Raw genomic sequence first — 19,002 nt, forward strand, 5'->3', positions numbered from 1 at the left:
AACCACTAGAAAGAAAGATTCAAATATAATTTCTTTTTTGTTAAACAGTTTTATGTTAAACCTAGATCATTTTTGCAATCTAATTCAGGAGCACAATCTTAAACCCATCCTTTATGATGCCAAATTCCATCAAAATCATACAAGACATGATTCCAACCTCAACCCTAATGATATCAAGTCTTACATTTAATACCAGAAAAAATAAAATTATAAAATATAATAAACACCTCACAATAGAGAGCATGCCAATTTCGCATGCTTGGTTGCAACCATAATCCTTTAAAAGTCTTAAAAAAATCCTCAATTGAGCATGAATTATGACACCTTGTAGTGGAAGTACACACATAGGACTTATTGATTGCTTTATTGCACGACCTCATTATATTCGAAATGGCTATCCTATTTGCTATTTCTTAATTAAATTAAAAATTACAAGACAGTTGTGTTGTGATTTTTAATATAATTGATAAATAGCAAATAAATGTCTGATCAGGTCCATTCCGTCGGCTCAATAGACATCACTCTTATATTTAAGTAGAATCAAGCCCAAGGTAGTAACTCAGATATCCTTGCTTCCTTCAGATTTTAGGACCTTCGTGTTTGCTATTTTAAAGGGCTAGATGTCCGGAACTAACTTTGCAAGAATTAGGACCTTAGTCCCAAACACCAAGTCAATCCTACATATTGCCTTTGGATGGGGTTAAGCTCCCTTCAGATTTTCCCATACACTTACCTGAATGATGAGATTTTTGAATTTAAACTTCTGTATTGATTCATTAAATAATTCTACTTACCGGCAAAGGAGAGGTTAGGTTAAAATAGAGAATATTTCAATGCTGAAATGCATTGAGTCGTAGAACTCTGGGGGCATAGACCAGTGCACACTCACTAAGCTGTTGGGTTTATACTTTATAGGAATTCTCTCCATTACTACACTAAACCATATCAAAAGCGTTGTAATCATCAATTCAGATCCACTAGACGGACGCTGCATAAATTCTGGGTAATTTGGAGTGTGTATGTTACTGTAATTCAAGATGGTGCCTGCCCTGTATGTGGTGTTTTTGGCTTTTGTTTTGTAAATATGGCTTTGGCCTCTACCAAACCATAACTGTAGTTTTGAATTCTATTTGGTGCCATTTCCTTGTTCGACATTTACAAGAAGATCGTACTTGCTTGATATTTACAATTGAGTGAATATGGTAATTTGCTTCAAAGAATCTCAATGAAAATGGAAATCATAATTAGAAACTATAATCGCACCTTATTGTCAGCTACCAGACGAATGTTGATGCTGAAGGTTTCAAGTTTGTAAATCTTTTTTCTTAAATCACCAATAATCCCCACAAGAACAAATTCCATTGGTGAAACAATGGAAACGATTCGCATCCCTCACAACAATTTGACGCCCTGCTATCTTGGAAATGAACTTGGCGGCAGTGTGACAGTCACCACAGATGCGAAGATTCTTGAATATTCTAATTGGTTGTGTTGGGGTTTTACTGATTAGCCCAAAAGCAATTGCCAATCTCTCACTGTGATGATGCAAAAACTTTTCCTTCTGTTCCTCTTCTACATCATGCAGCACAAAGTTTGTATCTGGCACATAACCATCATCCTTCATCTGCTTCAACAATTCCTCCAGCTTTGTATAGATTTCCTCTGTTTGAGGATGTGACCTATCTCTCACAGAAAATGTATGCACCTTATTTCTGACCTCAATCCAACTGAGTCCAGGTTCTTTTACTACCCCTCTTTCTTTCATCAATTTTCTCATCTTCGCTACATCATCCCACCTGCCACCTGCGGCATAAATGTTAGACAACAAAACGTAAGCAGAGGCATCTTCTGGTTTCAATTCCAGAATTTTCTCTGCAGCATGTTCACCTAACTTTATATTTCCATGAATTCTGCAGCCCCCGAGCAAGGAACTCCAAACCAAAGAATTGGGTTTCAAAGGCATTTTTTGAATAAAATCATGGGCTTCGTCAAGAAGACCAGCGTGGCAAAGTACATCAACCATGCAAGCATAGTGGTTTGCTTCAGGAACAATCCCATAGTCTCTAGTCATGGAATTAAAGTACCTATAACCCTCGTCCACTAAACCTAAATAATTGCATGCAGAGAGAACACAGAGGAAGGTGACGCTGCTAGGTTTTACACCTTCGCGCTGCATCCGCTCAAAAAACTGTATAGCCTCTGTGCTACAACCATGCTGAACACATCCTGCAATAATTGAATTCCATGATACGGTATCACGTTGAGGAGCTTCATCAAATACTTTCCGTGCATCTGACATGCTTCCGCACTTACCATACATATCAACAAGGGCACTTGCCACAAATGCATCAAACTCGTGCCCACTCTTGATGGCATGGACATGAAATTGCTTGCCATGTTCCAGAACTGATAGAGTGGCACACAATCGGAGAAGAATCGAGAATGTGAAGTGATCAGGATCGGTGCCCTCATCTTTCATTGAACAGAAGAGCTTCAAAGCCATCTCGCAATGTCCAAGGCAAGCATACCCATTAATAACTGTATTCCAGAGAACTAAATCTCGTTCCGACATTTTGTCAAACACTTTGTGTGCACATTCTATGGCATTGTATTTAGCATACAGATCAACAAGAGCACTTCCAATAAAAACATTCGACATATAACCACTTTTGATAACTTTCCCATGAACCCATTTGGCATGTTCCAAACTAGACAACGCACTAACAATAGTCGAGTATGTAAAATGATTGGGTATGACTCCGGCTTCTTGCATTTCAAGAAAAAGTTGCAGAGCTTGCGTGGGAGGTCCATTGTGAACGTATCCTGTAATGATGGTAGTCCAAGCAACCACGTCTCGCTCGGACATTTTGTCGAACACTTTGCGTGCATCCTCCAAACTTCCGCACTTCAGGTACATATTAATCAACCTGCTCCCTAAAGCAATGTCTACATCAAAGCCAGTAGTGATTATGAGACCATGAACTAGCCTGCCTTGTTGCAGCGCTTTCTGGTGTATACATCCCTGCAACAGCCGAGCATAAACACTGGAATCTGCTGCAACTGGATTTGTTTCATTAAAATATAAAGCGCCTGATTTCAGGCTTGATACTGGAATGGATGCAGTAGAAACACTATGCACATACATGGTAACAGCTGAGTGTGGGTACAAACAAAGATTGTTATACAATAATGGGGAATTTAATGTCGGCCATTTAAAGGAAATTCGTCTTCCCTTTTCGTTTAGTTGACAACAAGCAGATACAGTCACTACCATGGCTACGCTACACTGCTTGAACTGATGAATGGTCGGGCTTGAAAATTCCATTTGAGCCAAAACAAAGACTGCATTTTCAAAAAAACCGTAGATGCCCAGCAAACTCCATGAGATGGTGTGTTTCGTCAACAGAAAATATATTACACAACCAATCTGCACATACGCGCTCATACTCATATGAGGCACTGCGTCTTTATAAATTGTTATAAAATCTATTGAGTGGTCACGAAAAATACTCAAGAAAAATATATTATCGAGCCCGTCAAATACAAATTCCGTAATACCCACTTGAGAAAAACTTTTAATTGTGAAGTAATACTTATGGAATTAATTGCGTTTGAATTTTATTTAGGAAAAAATCTAGAACATTTCGAAGTTGAATTGAGAGTTTTATTTATTTAACAACAATTTTATTGTGCAATCGTCAACAAAATGGCTCCCACAATAGATGCAAATTCAAACACCCTTACTTGTTGGAAAACTGTGATAAGTTGGCTAGAAGGTTCTTGAACCTTTTGGCATGTCTCTAGGGGTTTCTTTTATGGATGCTCTCGCCTCGCGAGTTGTGGATGGGTTTGTTGTTGGCCCTACTTTTGGGGTTGTTGGTGGTGGTCTAAAACCTGTTGTTGTTGTAGATGTTTGTCCTGCTCCTCTTGCCCCTTGCTCTATTGCAGCTCTCTTTAGGTCTGGCCTTATCGTTTCCTCCACAGTCGTGGTACCCAGGACTACTGCAAATTTGGTGGTGGCTCCTTCTCTCCTTGGTGTTATTACTACTGCTCATGAGGAGGTTTTGCCTCCTGTTGTGGGTGTTGGGGTCCCCCCTCTAAGGCCTTTCTCTTTGCTGGTGGGCGAAGCTTTGCTCATGTTGTCAACTTTGTTGTTGTTCATCCTCTCAAGGGGAAATCTCATCCTCTTGCTTGTGCCAAGATCTCCCCTATTATGATTTGTGGTCAAGATGTGGTGGAAAATGTGGATTTCTACTAGTACTGTGGGTTGGTGTGTAGATTTGTTGGTCTTTGGCCTTCTCTCCCAAATCTTCATTGATGGCTGATGGATTCTTGGAAGGCCTTAATTGCTAGTAACATTGATCTTTTCCCTTGTGCTAAGGTTTTTTTTGTTGCTACTTTTATTTCTTCTGATGAACCATGATTTGGTGTTGAGCAAGTTGTGGGCTTGAGTTGTTCACTCCCTGTCGGTCAAACCTTGGACAAGCTCCTTTAACCCTCTTATTGAACCACTCAATGTTCATCCAATGCGGGTTCATCTTCCCAATCTTCCCCTTCACTTTTGGGAGAATTCTTTCTTTCAATCCATTGGTAACTATATCGGCTACTTCTTGAAGGTTAATAATACCACCTCCTCCATGGGTCTTTTTACCTATGCATGCATTTTGATCGATATTGACATCTCCATACCTTCCTAAGGATGTGATTCTCATGGTTGGGAATTGGCCATGGACTCAATTGTTAGATTATGAGGGCTTCCCCTTTCGATGTCGCTATTGTTATCTATTGTTCACTTGGCCACACATTGTTCTCTCTCATGCCATAAAGGAATTGCCACTTGGTGGAAAGATGCTAATAGTGATCACTTAAATGTCCTAGCTTTTGATTCTTCCTCTAATGACTCTTCATAGGCTTCTAATGATTCCTCCTAGAATGATGTTTTTCTTCTATTATTGGTGTGGCCTCTTCAACTCGTATGGATACTACTATGTCTCTTGTTGTTAGTGTGGCCCCCTCATACCTTTTGGACCCTACTCTGCTTGTAGCTCGTAATTTGCTCCAGCCTTTAGTGATTGATATTCTAGTTAGCATTATGCTCCTTATGTTGATAGTCTTAATAAGGGACTTCCCCTCTTGTTCCCCTTTGTGATGGTGTTTGAAATGATAGTATTGCCTAGACTATTATCTGTCAACAGAGGAAAGATCGTTCTTCCTCCTCTTCCCAAACTCTTACTTGAGTTGTGGGTGAATTTTCTACCAACCCTTGATGTGGGTTGCTAGTTGTTTGCTAGTGTCTTGTAAGTGGTATGTTATGCCCTATGTTGTTTGTGGTATGTTTTTGACCTATTGTAAGTTGGCTTCTTGGCCTATCTTTGTATAGGTTCGGCACCCTTGTTTAGCTACTTTTTTAATAAAAAAGAATGTTATCATGAAAATCTAATGTTTCTAAAATAATTTATTTTTTTATTTTTTTTTATTTTTTTTTAAGATAGAAACATCTTATAATGTTTGTTTTTTAATCATTATATGTATAATAACCTTCTTTAGTTTAAAGTCAAATATGAGGGGTCTTCACACATTTAAATTTTTGGGGGGTAAGATCCCAAATCCATTCTTTTTTAGTGTCAAGTGTTAGCGTGAAAATGTTATTGCCTATCCTATTTACTTATATCTAAGTAGACCTATTCACTAAACTCAAGCTCATTAAGGGGTTTTGTATTTGGTTAACTCACCTAATTGGGGCTTTACAGATGTCATCGCACCTACACCAAATATTTTGTCATGTGTCACAACTCTTGGAGCATTCGTCAATAGTCAGTTCATATCTTCCTTCTTCCTCTTTGTCCTAGATATACAAGAAGTTCATTGTATATTATTAATTCACTTTTATGATAGTTTTTGGTATTATTGTATACACATTCATTTGTAGAAGATTTTACTTTTTATATTCATTATATTGTTCCTCTAACATAGTATCAACACCATGAATAATAAATTGTTTCTCATTTTTTATTGAATCTTGCACTTAGCCCTATCATTGGTGCATGGTAGAGCCAAATAGACACCACCATTGAGTCAAAAAGGATTGAGAAAGATAAAATTGATTTTCGTTTTATCATTTAGCAGCACAAGAAATTTCTTTTTTTAGACCTAGACCATAAAATTGAACATATATATACATTTTTTTCACAACATTTAAATTGGTGTTTACTTAGTGTCTCTTCAACAATTTTAGATCATGACATTTTTTTTATATATTTTCTAGTTGAAATATTCTTTTTTTAATGATCACTTTTTCTTTATGGGGTTCATTCTAGTTTTCTACTACCTCTCAAAGCTTCAAAGGGTTTTCACCATCAAAAACATCTATCATCACTCAAATTTTGCATCAGTATTCTATCATCAATCATTTTTTTCTATTTGATAAAGGTTTTTCATCAATCCTTCTAGGTGTTACTCAAATTTCCATCTATTGTAAGGTACTGCCAATTTTTCAATTGGGTTTGCATCTTTAAACCCCTATCTTTTGTGTTTCTAGGTTTTTTATCCAACTTGCACCTCAAACCATTAACCTTATCTACTACTAGATTTTTTTCCTATGCATGCATCACCAACAAAGCCCTATTTTCTACAATTTCAAGAGGATCTTCAACCTACACAAATAGTCCAATGTTTTAACTACAAGAAGACTTCAATGTCCAACCTGCATCTAACTCTGAATTCTAACCAACAACTAAACTCTAAAGTCCAACCTACAAGCTAACTCTAAAAGCACAAATTTGCAGGAAAACTTTGAAGTTCAATATGCAAACAAACTCAGAATTTTTACCTACAAATGAACTTTAAAGTCCAAACTATAAGAAGACCCCAAAGTTTGAATCTATAAGTAATCTCTAAAGTCTAGCGTGCAACTAGAATCTAATTTTTGACTTGCAATCTAACTCTAAAAGTCAAAATCTGCAACCAAACTCCTAAGTCTGACTTGCCACTATTTGAGAATTTTAACTTACAAACAAACTCCAAATTTCAAACTTCTAGAAGACTATGAACTCTAAATTATTGTAGATTTATAGACTCTGACACAACCTCCTATTGTTGGCTTTCAAAATCCAACATAAATTTACAAGACCTCGAGTACTGTGGACTTCTAAACTCTATCACACATTTATAGAACTTTGACTATTGTATATTTTTGAATATGAAGCATTTGTGCATCTTTCTAGACTTTCAAACTATGCTACAACTTTGCACCTTTACTATTCTTTAACTATTTTTTTTAGTCTCAAATTAAATATTATATTACTTAATGCGTATAATTTAAAACCTTGATAATTCTATATTTCTACGAATTTTTAAAATTAACATGTGTCAAATCTGTAAAGATTGTAATTAATAAAGTGTTAAAATTAGTGAGACCTAATTTTAAAGCACTATTAAAAGTTGGGGGTTTATATTGCACACAATTTCAAGTGTCTCTTTGTACTTCTCCATAATATAACTAAAAAATAATCTCTTAACTCCACACAAATATTGTATTAAAAGTTTAAAGTACAACAACTTATTTAATCTAAACGCTTATGTTAAATGTCAAGAGAACAACAAATATAATTTATAAGGAAATGTGAATAATTTGTATATTAGAACAAATTAAATGAATCCACAATAATCGCTAGCTTGCATGTATATGATAATTTTTTATTTCATCTTGTTTGTTGTACAACACCTAAATAAATGTAAGATAAATTAAATAATTTATTTTGGACGGTTAATAAATTTTGTGCTCTTCAATTAGAAGATGAATTGATGACCATATCTCTTGATGTCTTCCCTTTGATTGAAGACTTTCTACCTAAATTTAAATCTCTATTTCATCATCTTCAAGGTTGTGGCAAAGAAAATATAGATAAAGAATATGTTTTTTAAAATGTGTCCAAGTTAAAAGGCTCTTATTAGGTCTTTTTCTTCTACAATTTACTCTATAATGGATTCTCTTAATAGCAACTTTACAATGCCAACTTTTGAGCAGTTTTGTGATACACTCATAAGGAAACAATTGAAGTTACTCTCTATAATTACAATCACCTCTTCAAAATGTCAAGCATTAATGAAACAAGCATCTAAAGTTAAATTAAATAAATGTTTAAATCCTAAAGCATAATCAACTTTCACAAGGGAAAATACCTCCAAGTAGAAAAACAAAATTAATATGTAAGCTCCACTTCTTCTTCTAGGTCAAGAGTACTTCCATGATAAAGAAAAAAAGGAAAGACCATATGCCAATTCTAGACTATAGAATCATGAATAACTTTTTTTCATCGAAGGATATTAGCCTTGGAAAAGGCCATAAATAAATACAACATTAATATTATCAAACCTAGCAAGGATCAAGATCTTACGACTAAAGATTTGGATTCACCCACACAAAATTGGATATTTGACTTAGAGGCCTCTCATCACATGACTAATTCATGTGATTTGAGTCTATTTTTTGACAATGATACATCTTTGATTGTAGTGGGTAACTCTACATAGATCCTAATTTTGGGGTCAAGTAATATATAGTGGCATATGGTTAAGGTTGTGCTTTATATCCCTTTAAGGTTTTTGCTAATCTTATCTCTATATACCAGATATAATATACTAAGGATGGGAACACATTTGAATTCTCCCCACATTATGTAATTGTTAGAGAGCAACAAAATATTGAGGAATTATTACTTCATTAAAAGCTAATCATGGCTATAAATTAGATATGTTTCATGGTGTTGAGGCATCTTGTGGATCATCACACATTTCTCATTCAAATTATTTGGATAGGCTTTGTTATGAGAGACTCGTGAACCTCAATTACATGTATATTTAGTAGTTAAGTATACAAGATATGGTACTTTATATTCCTAATGTTTTATACATAGAGTGAGTGAGATTGTGCCCTTGGTAAAACCAATCCTAATTTTTACTACTTTAGGGAATTAGATAGTGATATTTGGGAATTCATACCAAATGGTCGACATAAGACAATGTAGTACAAGAGTCAAAAAATCACCTTTGTGGGTTATTGTAAGGATATGGAGGCCTATAGATGATTTGGTCCATCTACTTGAGATGTACGCTTTAAGAGAGATGTCAATTTTGATTATTCCTTCACACATAGAGATACTCCATCTTCTACATTGCTACCTCCCCCTGCTTCATCCTCTTTAGATAGTTTATTGGTCCTTGAGGATATTTTTTATGATGATCATATTGATCAAACACTTGGTCCAATTGACCCACCACCACCACAATCTTCATTGCCTATCCTACCACCACCTTGCCTCCTCCGCCATCTACAACCCATGTTTTACCCAAGTGTGCTAACACTTTGCATAGGGAAGCTACATTTTTATGTCAATAATCCCCCTACTTCTCTTCACACTTGTTCATAGACTTTTGGTAGTAATCTCTTGAGTCATGTAATATCAATTGATCCACAATTTTTCAAAGGCATCAGGCATTTTCAAAGTGGGGCAGTGTTATGGTAGAGGAGTAATCTTCATTACTAAATAATCATACTTGGGATTTGGCACCTCTTCCTCAAGAATGTATCATACCAAAAATATAGTTGATGGTTCCATATACAGGCACAAGACATGCCTAGTGACTAATATTATAAGTTAATGATGTATACTATATTGAGACCTTTTCACCCATTGCCAAGATGAATATAGTTCATATTGTCCTCTCCCTAATTGTGTCATAGAGATGGTTAGTGTATTAGATGGATTTAAAGAGTGAATTATTGCATGGTGATCTTCATGAGGAGATCTATATGGAGCGTCCTCCAAGTTTTGTGCAAGAATCTTCACTTATTTGCAAACTTTGACATTCACTTTATGGTCTCAAACAAAACTCTAGGGCTTGATATGAGAAGATGGACATTTTTTTGCTTGCATCTAGTTGCACATGTTGTCACTCTAATCATATTATGTGTATTCAAAGACATGGTGATGAAATTTTGATTCTTGTCTTATATGGTGATAATCTTCTACTTACAGGCAGTTCATCATTGACAATTCATACTATTCAAAGGGCTTTTATGGAGAAATATGATATGATATATTTGAGTTACAGTATGTTCTTAGTCTTTAGATTCATTAATCTACTGAGGGGATCTCTATATGCCAACAGAAGTATGTCATTAACATGCTTCATCAATTTGGGATGGCTAATTGTAAGCCATCTCCCTCACCATTTCAGTAAGGTGTCACATTGACTTCCACTTGTACATCCTCTACTATTGATGCTACTTTATATAGGATGTTAGTAAGTAGCCTTTTGTTCTTGATAAATACTCATATCAACATCAGCTTTACATGTATACTTGTTTAATACTTTTCTTATGATCCACATGACAATCGTTGGGAAGCAACCAAGCACATTTTGAGATATTTAGTGCACATTAAGGTCTACACATATAGTAGGTTTTCATGGAATTAGATTGGGTTGGTGGCATCAATTCACACAAGTTCACTTCTGGGTTTGTCTTTTGTGTTGGATAAGGTCCTCTCACTTGGGCTTGTGATAAAAAAACTACTATAGCACTTTCTTGTAGCAAGGTAGAGTATTGAGGCAAATTCTTGTTAGGCGACAGGTTCAATGGCTTTAACAGATCACATGACAGAGTTTGGATTTTCACCAACTCATCTCACTATTCTTTTGCGTGATAACCAAAATACCACTCACATTTCTCACAATCCAATTAAGCATCAATGGATGAAGCACATTGAGATTCACATGCATCCCATTCAACAACTCATCCAAGATGGTGTTCTTTCCTTGGAGTATTGCACTACTTAGGAGTAAATTGCATGCATATTCACTAAACCTTTGGCATCTCTCACTTTCTTGGGTTGAGAAATATGCTTGGGGTAAAATATAATTTTCTTGGGGATTCTCGATAGCTCCATATTTATACATACGTCATTGTATATTTTTGTTCTCCTTTTTGGAGAAGATTTATTTTCATTGATTTTTCTCTTGTACTCCACTTATGAGAGACTTTCAATGTACATGGGTACCTTCTCAAGCCTCATGTTTACTTTTGAGAATTATTAGCTAATGTCTCACTACATAACTTTTTCAGTTGCTAGCACAAGGGCAACAATAGAAGCCCTTTTGTTGCCCTTTTGAGGGTGTGAATGCAGATCTTTTTTAGATATTCGTACCATTTTTATATTATGAAAAAAAATATATATATATATATATATATATATATATATATTAAATTATGTAAATTTGTATATATTATACATATTACATATGAAAAAATGACTAGGATCCATGACCTATAAGGTGCATTAGTTTCTCATGATGGATGAAATAAATCTCTTATCTCTATAAGTTCATATTATATAAAAAATTATATTACATAGCAACCATAATGGTAATAATTTCCCCAAAGAGGTTGGGCCCAATGTTAACATAGTTGATGTCAAGAAAACCACTCACTTGTAAGAGGAAAAAGGATAAATATCTCAACTTCGAGGCCTAAAAGAAAATAATTTGATTAGGGTGAAATTTGGAGTAGGAAAATTCATATTAAATTAGAAATATATAGACAAGCCTCAAGTGATATTGATAAGTCAAGTGGTGTAAAAGAAAATAATCATTATCCATTAGACAAGGAGGTAATGATAATTAATATGATATAAAGGTCGATGTCAATAAAGGTAATTGATAATTAAAAAAGAATTTCTAATGAAAATAATGTTATGAGCACCTTGATTTCATCGTTTCATTCTTTTAAATGTTTCTAGGGTACAAGTTATATTACAACTCTAATAAATTAGGGTTACAAATATAGTTATATTATGACTCAATAAATTAAGGTTATAAAAAATAGACAAATCCACAACTTCTTTAATATAAATTCTCTAAATTGTCTAACTAGTCATATATCATCTACTAAGAAAATCTAGATTCTACAAAAATATGAAGACAAAGAAGGGTTTTCATGTTTGAAAGAGGTAACATTCTATAAAAGCATGTCCATTTTTTGTGTGCTTTTATCCTTGATTATAATTATGATGGTATTTAAATAGAGGTATCAATTTCTACAAGCATATTTTTTCAAGGGAGGGGAGTCATCCTTTAGCAATGTCATTTATCATGAGGATGGGAAAATTTTGGGGTAGACAAAATTGCACCATATAGGATTACCACAAAAAAGGAGGGGCTAAGGTTGCAATTACCCAACTCTTCAATGTAGAATGATCAACTATGCAAAAGAGGGTTTGCACTCCTTATTGAGGATATCGTGCATTCATTTGGTTTTTATATTTTGTATTTGAAAATTTAAGACTCTTTTGGTAACAATATTTTAAATTTTATTTCTTTTTTAAAATATATTTAAATCCTTTTAAGTGAATGTATTAGTAGACATAAATTTATGCTCGATGCTCTTTTCTCCTCCTTTTTGTCATAAGTAAAAATGGGGTTTTTGGAATAGCACAATAACATGGATAGACATCAAGCATAGTGATCCTTCATTACAGTTGCAATAGATTTGAAATAAATGCATACATAAATTTGAAACATAGACAAGGCACTTGAATTATTTGTCATATTACCTAAAAGACAAGGAGACAAAAAAATAAAAAGAGCACTTGAACTATCTAGCATATTATCTCAAAGAAAAACATTTTCATGGGGTTTCATGCTTATAGGATAACCAAGAAAACAAATTTCATCTAAAAACTTTCTAAAATAAATAGTGAATATACATACATACATATATAGTAAATTATGTTATATAAAATTTTAGTCAACATTATTTTGGATTTGGTATTATGTTGAAATAATAAAATTTTAATATATTAAATTTACATAATATTATAAATATAATATTATATAATTAATGTAACTAAAGAGTAATTAAATAAATTATGAAATAATAAATAAACCACACAAAGTAAATGCATACACTATTGTAATGTGGGAAAATAGATAATCTTAGTAAGAAATACTTACAAATTTATCTATTTAAGTTATAATGTCACTTATCCTCTCCCACATTGTTGCTAAAATTATATTTCATCTTAATGAGAGAAGCTCCTTAAATATGGGAGATATGGGAGGGATGGGAAAATACCCTAAAGGTGACAAAAATACTAAATAATTAATTATATAATATTTTATTAAATTATTTATTATTTAAAAGATATATGCACTTCCTAAACATAAGATTTTATTAAAAAAAATAGAATAATAACTAAATTTTATAAAGTATGGACCATAATGATATTATGTTCTAACAACTTATCTCCATGAAGAGTTTGAAAAATCACTTGGATCAAATTATAATATAGTGTCTCACAACCTAAGTATATCATAGACATTTTGGAAATGTTAAAGATGCATGATTGCACTCCTCCTCTACACCATAGCTTTAGGACTCAAGTATCTATCTAATTTTTGTGTGCCTCTGGTAAATTCGACTTTCTATATGTAGTTGGATGCACATCTCACTTTTTTTGACACATAGCTTGCTTGAAATTCCTTTTGTAGTTGTCATTGTCTCTTCATCATGCATGAACATCATGAGATCTATTGAAAAATATGAAAATCATACTCAATGAAACACAAGGGCACTAATTGTTTGATATTTTAAGTATTTGATGAGGAGTATTCAAAGTGAGTTTCACTAACTCTTATTGTTTTGGTGATGTTCATGATTGAGAGTCTATATTGGTGATAATATTTTAACTTTAAATGAGTCCACAATTAACCATTGATATATCGTTTATAGAGGTTGGGAATAAAGGGGTTATTAATGCTTCCACTAAATCCATTTCAATTATAAAGAGCCCATTTGCGAGTGTAATTTAGTTGGAGCAACTTAAAAATATTGTGTATAATAATGAGACTGTAATCCAAATATCTAAGAATCTAGGGGAGCATGAATATACAAATCAATAAAAATTTAAATATACTACATTTAAAAATCCATCCATAGTTGAGTCATTTATTTAAACACCATTATTGAATAAATTGACAAGTGGAAAACATCCTCACCAAAAAATTGAAAAGAACTAGGTTTGTTAACTACAAACACTACTATAGGTTTAGGAATTGTTCTTTAAAGGGATGTTTATAAATCTATCTCCTCTTCTAAGACCTTCAAATCAATATTAAGGGGAGTGTTGATGTACACGTATCTTTAGTACTAGACATTTTATTATTTTCTGCTTACTAATATTTTTAACCGTTTTTCCAAGTTTATTATAATAGCATGAATAGATAGTATTGGTAATCACTAATAATTATGTAATATCTATTATCAACAATGTATCCTAGTTCATAATAGAGGAATTCTCAAATAACTCTAACATACTCTTATACTACCAAGACTAACTAATGAGTTACTTAATCTTTTTGTACTAAATTGAGTTAATTTTTTAGTAATTTCTATTCTTCATGAGTTAATGCATTCATGAACTTATTGCATGATATTCTATGCATTTACAAAATTTCTATCGTAATTCATTAGCTTGCTAGAAGAGCATGAATAATATTAAGTTTTTGTCTCTATTTATTAAAATTCTATATAATATTATATTGCTAAAAAATTGTAAGATTTTGAGCAATAACTAATTTTGAGGTGGAACTATTGCCCATTTTCATAATTACAACCAGCAAGGAACTAAGGTTACTTGTAAATAGTGTTGGCATATGTGCAGAATATGTTGACATGATGATACTTTGTTGTCATTGATGTCAATATGCTGAAAGAGAACCAGTAATAGGTTGATGTTGTGAACCAACATATGTGAAAAAGTGAACTGGTATGCTTGTCCAAGTGAATCGGTATGATGTTGTGAACCAGAACCAGTATGTCGAAACGAGAATCGGTATAAGGAATGTTTTGTATCTAGGGTTCATATGGCATAACTACCGGCTAGTAGTCTCAGCTTCAGGGTTTCCGATTGAAGTGTTTGGAGCCTGTGTGTTTCAACCGATGGCATTGTGTGATGAGTTAGCATTGTAATAGAGATCAGATCATGTTGCCACATCAGCCTCATGCACGTGAAGGATCTTGCATGAAGGAGATTGATCCTATCTACCTTGGGAATGTGCGAAGTCTCTACAAACGGTGGAGAACGCATGATGGGTTATCACCTCCAAGGAGCGACAAAGAACGAACGATGGAGAATGTCTTGAGATTTGTTCAAGACCATTGTATTCAAATGCATAGTGTTCAATGGTCAGGATTGAACCGACAAAATTTCTCAACCTAAGTGTTTAGGGTTTAGGGTTTATGCTACCGACCTATTTGTTTCCTATAAGGTCTATGCGATGTTTCATGCTGAGGGTGTTGGAAAATGTTGTGTGCGTATCTATGTACAGAGATACGTGATTCTTGCTAGACTAGTTGAGAGGATTGATACCTGCATAGTGTGTGTGCAGAAGGAAGGAACTAAAGCGAATCTAATTTGGCATTGAATGCTATTACCAGATCATTGTAATACCTGTTGATCTCTAATCACTTCAACAGTTGGAAAATCCCTTAACAGGGTAGCTTTAATCAGCTTGCTATAAATCCTTTAACAGGGTGACTCAAAGCCATTGAGTTCATAAAATTCTTTAACAAGGTAACCTCTAATAGGGTTTAACCCTTAACTGGGTATTCTAGCCATCCCTTAATTGGGTGATCCCTAACAGGATCGGTTCCTAACAGAACCTGTTGTAACAATCTTTAACCGAACTAGGCTCCTAACAAAGCGGACTTCTAAAGAGTTCAAAACAACTTGTGGGTATTCATTCCCACCATGGTTTTTCCCAATTGGGTTTCCACATGAAAAATATGTGTGTCACGTGTGATGTCCTTTTCATGTGATGCTTTGTTGTTTTCTGTCAAGTGGTGAATCATGTTGATCTAGCTAGTTATTGTATCTCTGATGATAGATTATCTATTTATGCATAAGGACAAAGTGGAAATGAGGGAGTAGGTTGTATTAAAAGTTAAGAAGATTGATCGGTTCATGTCTTTCACAGTTGCACTATGTTTAACCGGTAGTAATATGGTTTGGACCGGTGTTAGGGATTGCTAGTAGTTTTTAGTCTGCAATCAAACCGATTTAGGAAAAGTTTTTGTGCCTGTACTGATTCACCCCCCCCCCCCCCCTCCCTCTCAATATCGGTTTGGTACTCACTTTTCATCATTGAGTTATCAATTGGTATCAAAGCCTCCTCTAGGTCCTCTATGTTGTAAGCTTAACCGCTTGAGGGAAAGATCATATTGTAATGATGAAGAGGGAAGGTCCAAAGTTCAACAGAGATAACTTTAAAATATGGAAGGACAGAATGAAGATATACATCAAAAGCATGGGTGCTCGACATTGGAGCTATGTTGTGAATGTTTATGTTATCCCTACCGATACTCTCACCGATGACCAAAAGAGAGAGATTCAGGAGAATGGGAAAGTCATGGAAGCCCTAATCAGTAGCTTATCTGACATTGAGTTTATTGATGTCCAGGATAAAGACAATCCCAAAGAAGTATGGGATACTCTTGAGAATATCTATGGTGGTGATGAGCATGTAAAACAAGCTAAGAAAGAAAGCCTTAGAGGGAAGTTTGAAGACATGCGGATGGTTGAAGGTGAGACCATTCAACAATATGGAATACAAATCAAAATTGTTGTCGGAGATATCAAGAGTGCAGGTGGTAAAATGGAAGATTCCACTATTGTTAGCAAAGTTTTGAGATCCTTATTACCGGTCTATGCAATAAGGGTTGCTGATATTTAGGAGTTGAGATCAATAGACAAGACTAAGGTATCCCTAGACTCCATCATTGCAAAGTTGACAACCTATGAGCTAAATAGTTTTGATGGCAGTGTTCAAAAGACCGAATCAGCTTTTAGAGCATCTGTTGCACCATCTAGAAAAGGAAAAGAAGCAAGCACCAACAGTGAACCAAGACAGAGCAGAGAAATGGATGATGAGGAAATTTTGATGGAATTTGAAGCTCTTCTTGCCAAGAGACTTCCTAAGGGAACCGACAAATACAGAGGTAAGCTTCCTTTGAAATGCTTCTCTTGTAACCAGATAGGACACATCATTATAAACTATCCTAATGGTGATAGCAAGGACAAACCAGAAAGGTTCAAGAAATTCAAAGGAGGAAACCGAAGAAACTATTTTGTAGCAGTTGATGAAGGTGTCACAGATGAGGAATCAAAAGATGAAGAAAATGAAGATATTTTGTTTGTTGCAATCAAAGAGGATGTGTCAGACAAAAAGGCTCTTGTCTCCCGCTTTGATAATTCCAATGAGTGGATTATCAACAATGGTTATTCTCACCATATGACTGGTGACCGAAGCAAGTTTATATCTTTGGAAGAGTATGATGGTGGGGTGGTTCATTTTGGTAATGATGCACCATGTATGGTCAAAGGTAGAGGGTCCATCTCTCTAAATGGAAAGAGCAGTGATAACAATATGTATTGGGTGGAAGGTCTCAGACACAATCTATTGAGTGTTGCCCAGCTGAATGACAATGGACTCACTCTGGAATTCAAAAATGGACTCTGCAAAATCAAAGGAAAGAATGGTGAACTGATGGCCACCGGTATGTAGACCAAAGGTAACTTATTTCAACTGAATGCAAATATAAGTACATGTCTTATGGCTAAGTTTGATGATAGCTGGATATGGCATAGGAGACTCTGCCATGTAAACTTTGATAACATAGTAAAGGCCAGTAAGATCAAGGTAGTTAGAGGACTGTCGATGCTGAGCAAACCAGAAAATCCTTTGTGCAGAGAATGTCAACTGGGGAAAATGTCTTCCTCAACCTTCAAAGGTAAATCTTTCACTGCTGACAACTTTCTTGATCTTGTGCATACTGATTTGTGTGGTCCTATGAAAACTAGGAGTGTGCAGGGAGATAGGTATTTTATGATTCTTACAGATGATTTCTCAAGAATGATGTGGGTCACATTCTTGAAGGATAAGTCTAAAGCCTTTGGAAAGTTCAAATCTTTCAAAGCACTGGTAGAAAAGGAAAGTGGTAGAAGAATCAAATGTCTTAGAACTGATCAAGGAGGGGAATTCACTTCCAATGATTTCAACAAATATTGTGAAGAGAATGGCATCAAGAGGCAACTGTCTGCCCCCCGGACTCCATAGCAGAATGGCCCAGCAGAGAGAAACAGTCTGACTGTGGTTGAGGCGGCTAGAACTATGTTGATCCAAGGAAAGGTCACTCACACCTTTTGGAGAGAAGCAGTGAGCACTGTAGTCTACACAATGAACTAGGTACTCATCAAGAAAGGAAAGGATAAGACTCCTTATGAGTATTGGATCGGTAAGGCACCAATGGTAAGCTACTTCAGAGTGTTTGGTAATAAATGTTATATCAAGAGGAGTGAACATCAGAGCAAGTTTGATGCTAAATGTGATGAGGGAATATTCCTAGGGTATTCCACTAAGAGCAAAGCTCTCAAATGTTTCAACAATAGGACTCAGAGAATTGTTGAAAGCATCAATGTTAGGGTTGATGAAAACTCTAAGAAATCAGAGGAAACCGACAGAGAGCATGTAGGAGATGAACCGGTAGTAACCTTTTGGGAATTGGTTGCAAATCAGCCCAGTACCAGCAACTGTACTCCTACACCGGTAGATGCTAATGAAGATGAGGATGATGAAGAAAAGCAAGAGGAAGTTGTTAAGAATATACCTAGGTATGTCAAACTCAATCATGATCCAAAGCAGATCATAGGAGACAAAGATGCAGGAATTCTTACAAGAAGAAAGATTAGAGAAAGCTCATCTATGATCTTTGAATTTGAGCATAAATCATTCAAAGAGGCACATAAAGATGAAGACTAGATCAAGGCAATGGAGGAGGAACTTGACCAAGTAGAAAAGAATGGTACATGGTCTTTGGTACCCAGACTGGAGCATAAAAATGTCATTGGAACCAAATGGGTTTTCAGAAATAAGCTAAATGAGGAT

The 19,002-nt window shown here is 34.9% G+C and overlaps 1 protein-coding gene across 1 annotated transcript; it reads right to left on the bottom strand.

Moving 5' to 3' along the window:
- Positions 1-997: 997 nt before the first annotated feature.
- On the bottom strand, positions 998-3,505 carry LOC131069777 (pentatricopeptide repeat-containing protein At3g24000, mitochondrial). The gene has a single exon (XM_058005331.2). The coding sequence runs from the start codon at positions 3,449-3,451 to the stop codon at positions 1,331-1,333; it is 2,121 nt and encodes a 706-aa protein (XP_057861314.2). The 5' UTR covers positions 3,452-3,505; the 3' UTR covers positions 998-1,330.
- Positions 3,506-19,002: the final 15,497 nt, after the last annotated feature.

The sequence above is a fragment of the Cryptomeria japonica genome, chromosome 4 (assembly GCF_030272615.1).
Source record: "Cryptomeria japonica chromosome 4, Sugi_1.0, whole genome shotgun sequence".
Taxonomy (NCBI): Eukaryota; Viridiplantae; Streptophyta; class Pinopsida; order Cupressales; family Cupressaceae; genus Cryptomeria; species Cryptomeria japonica.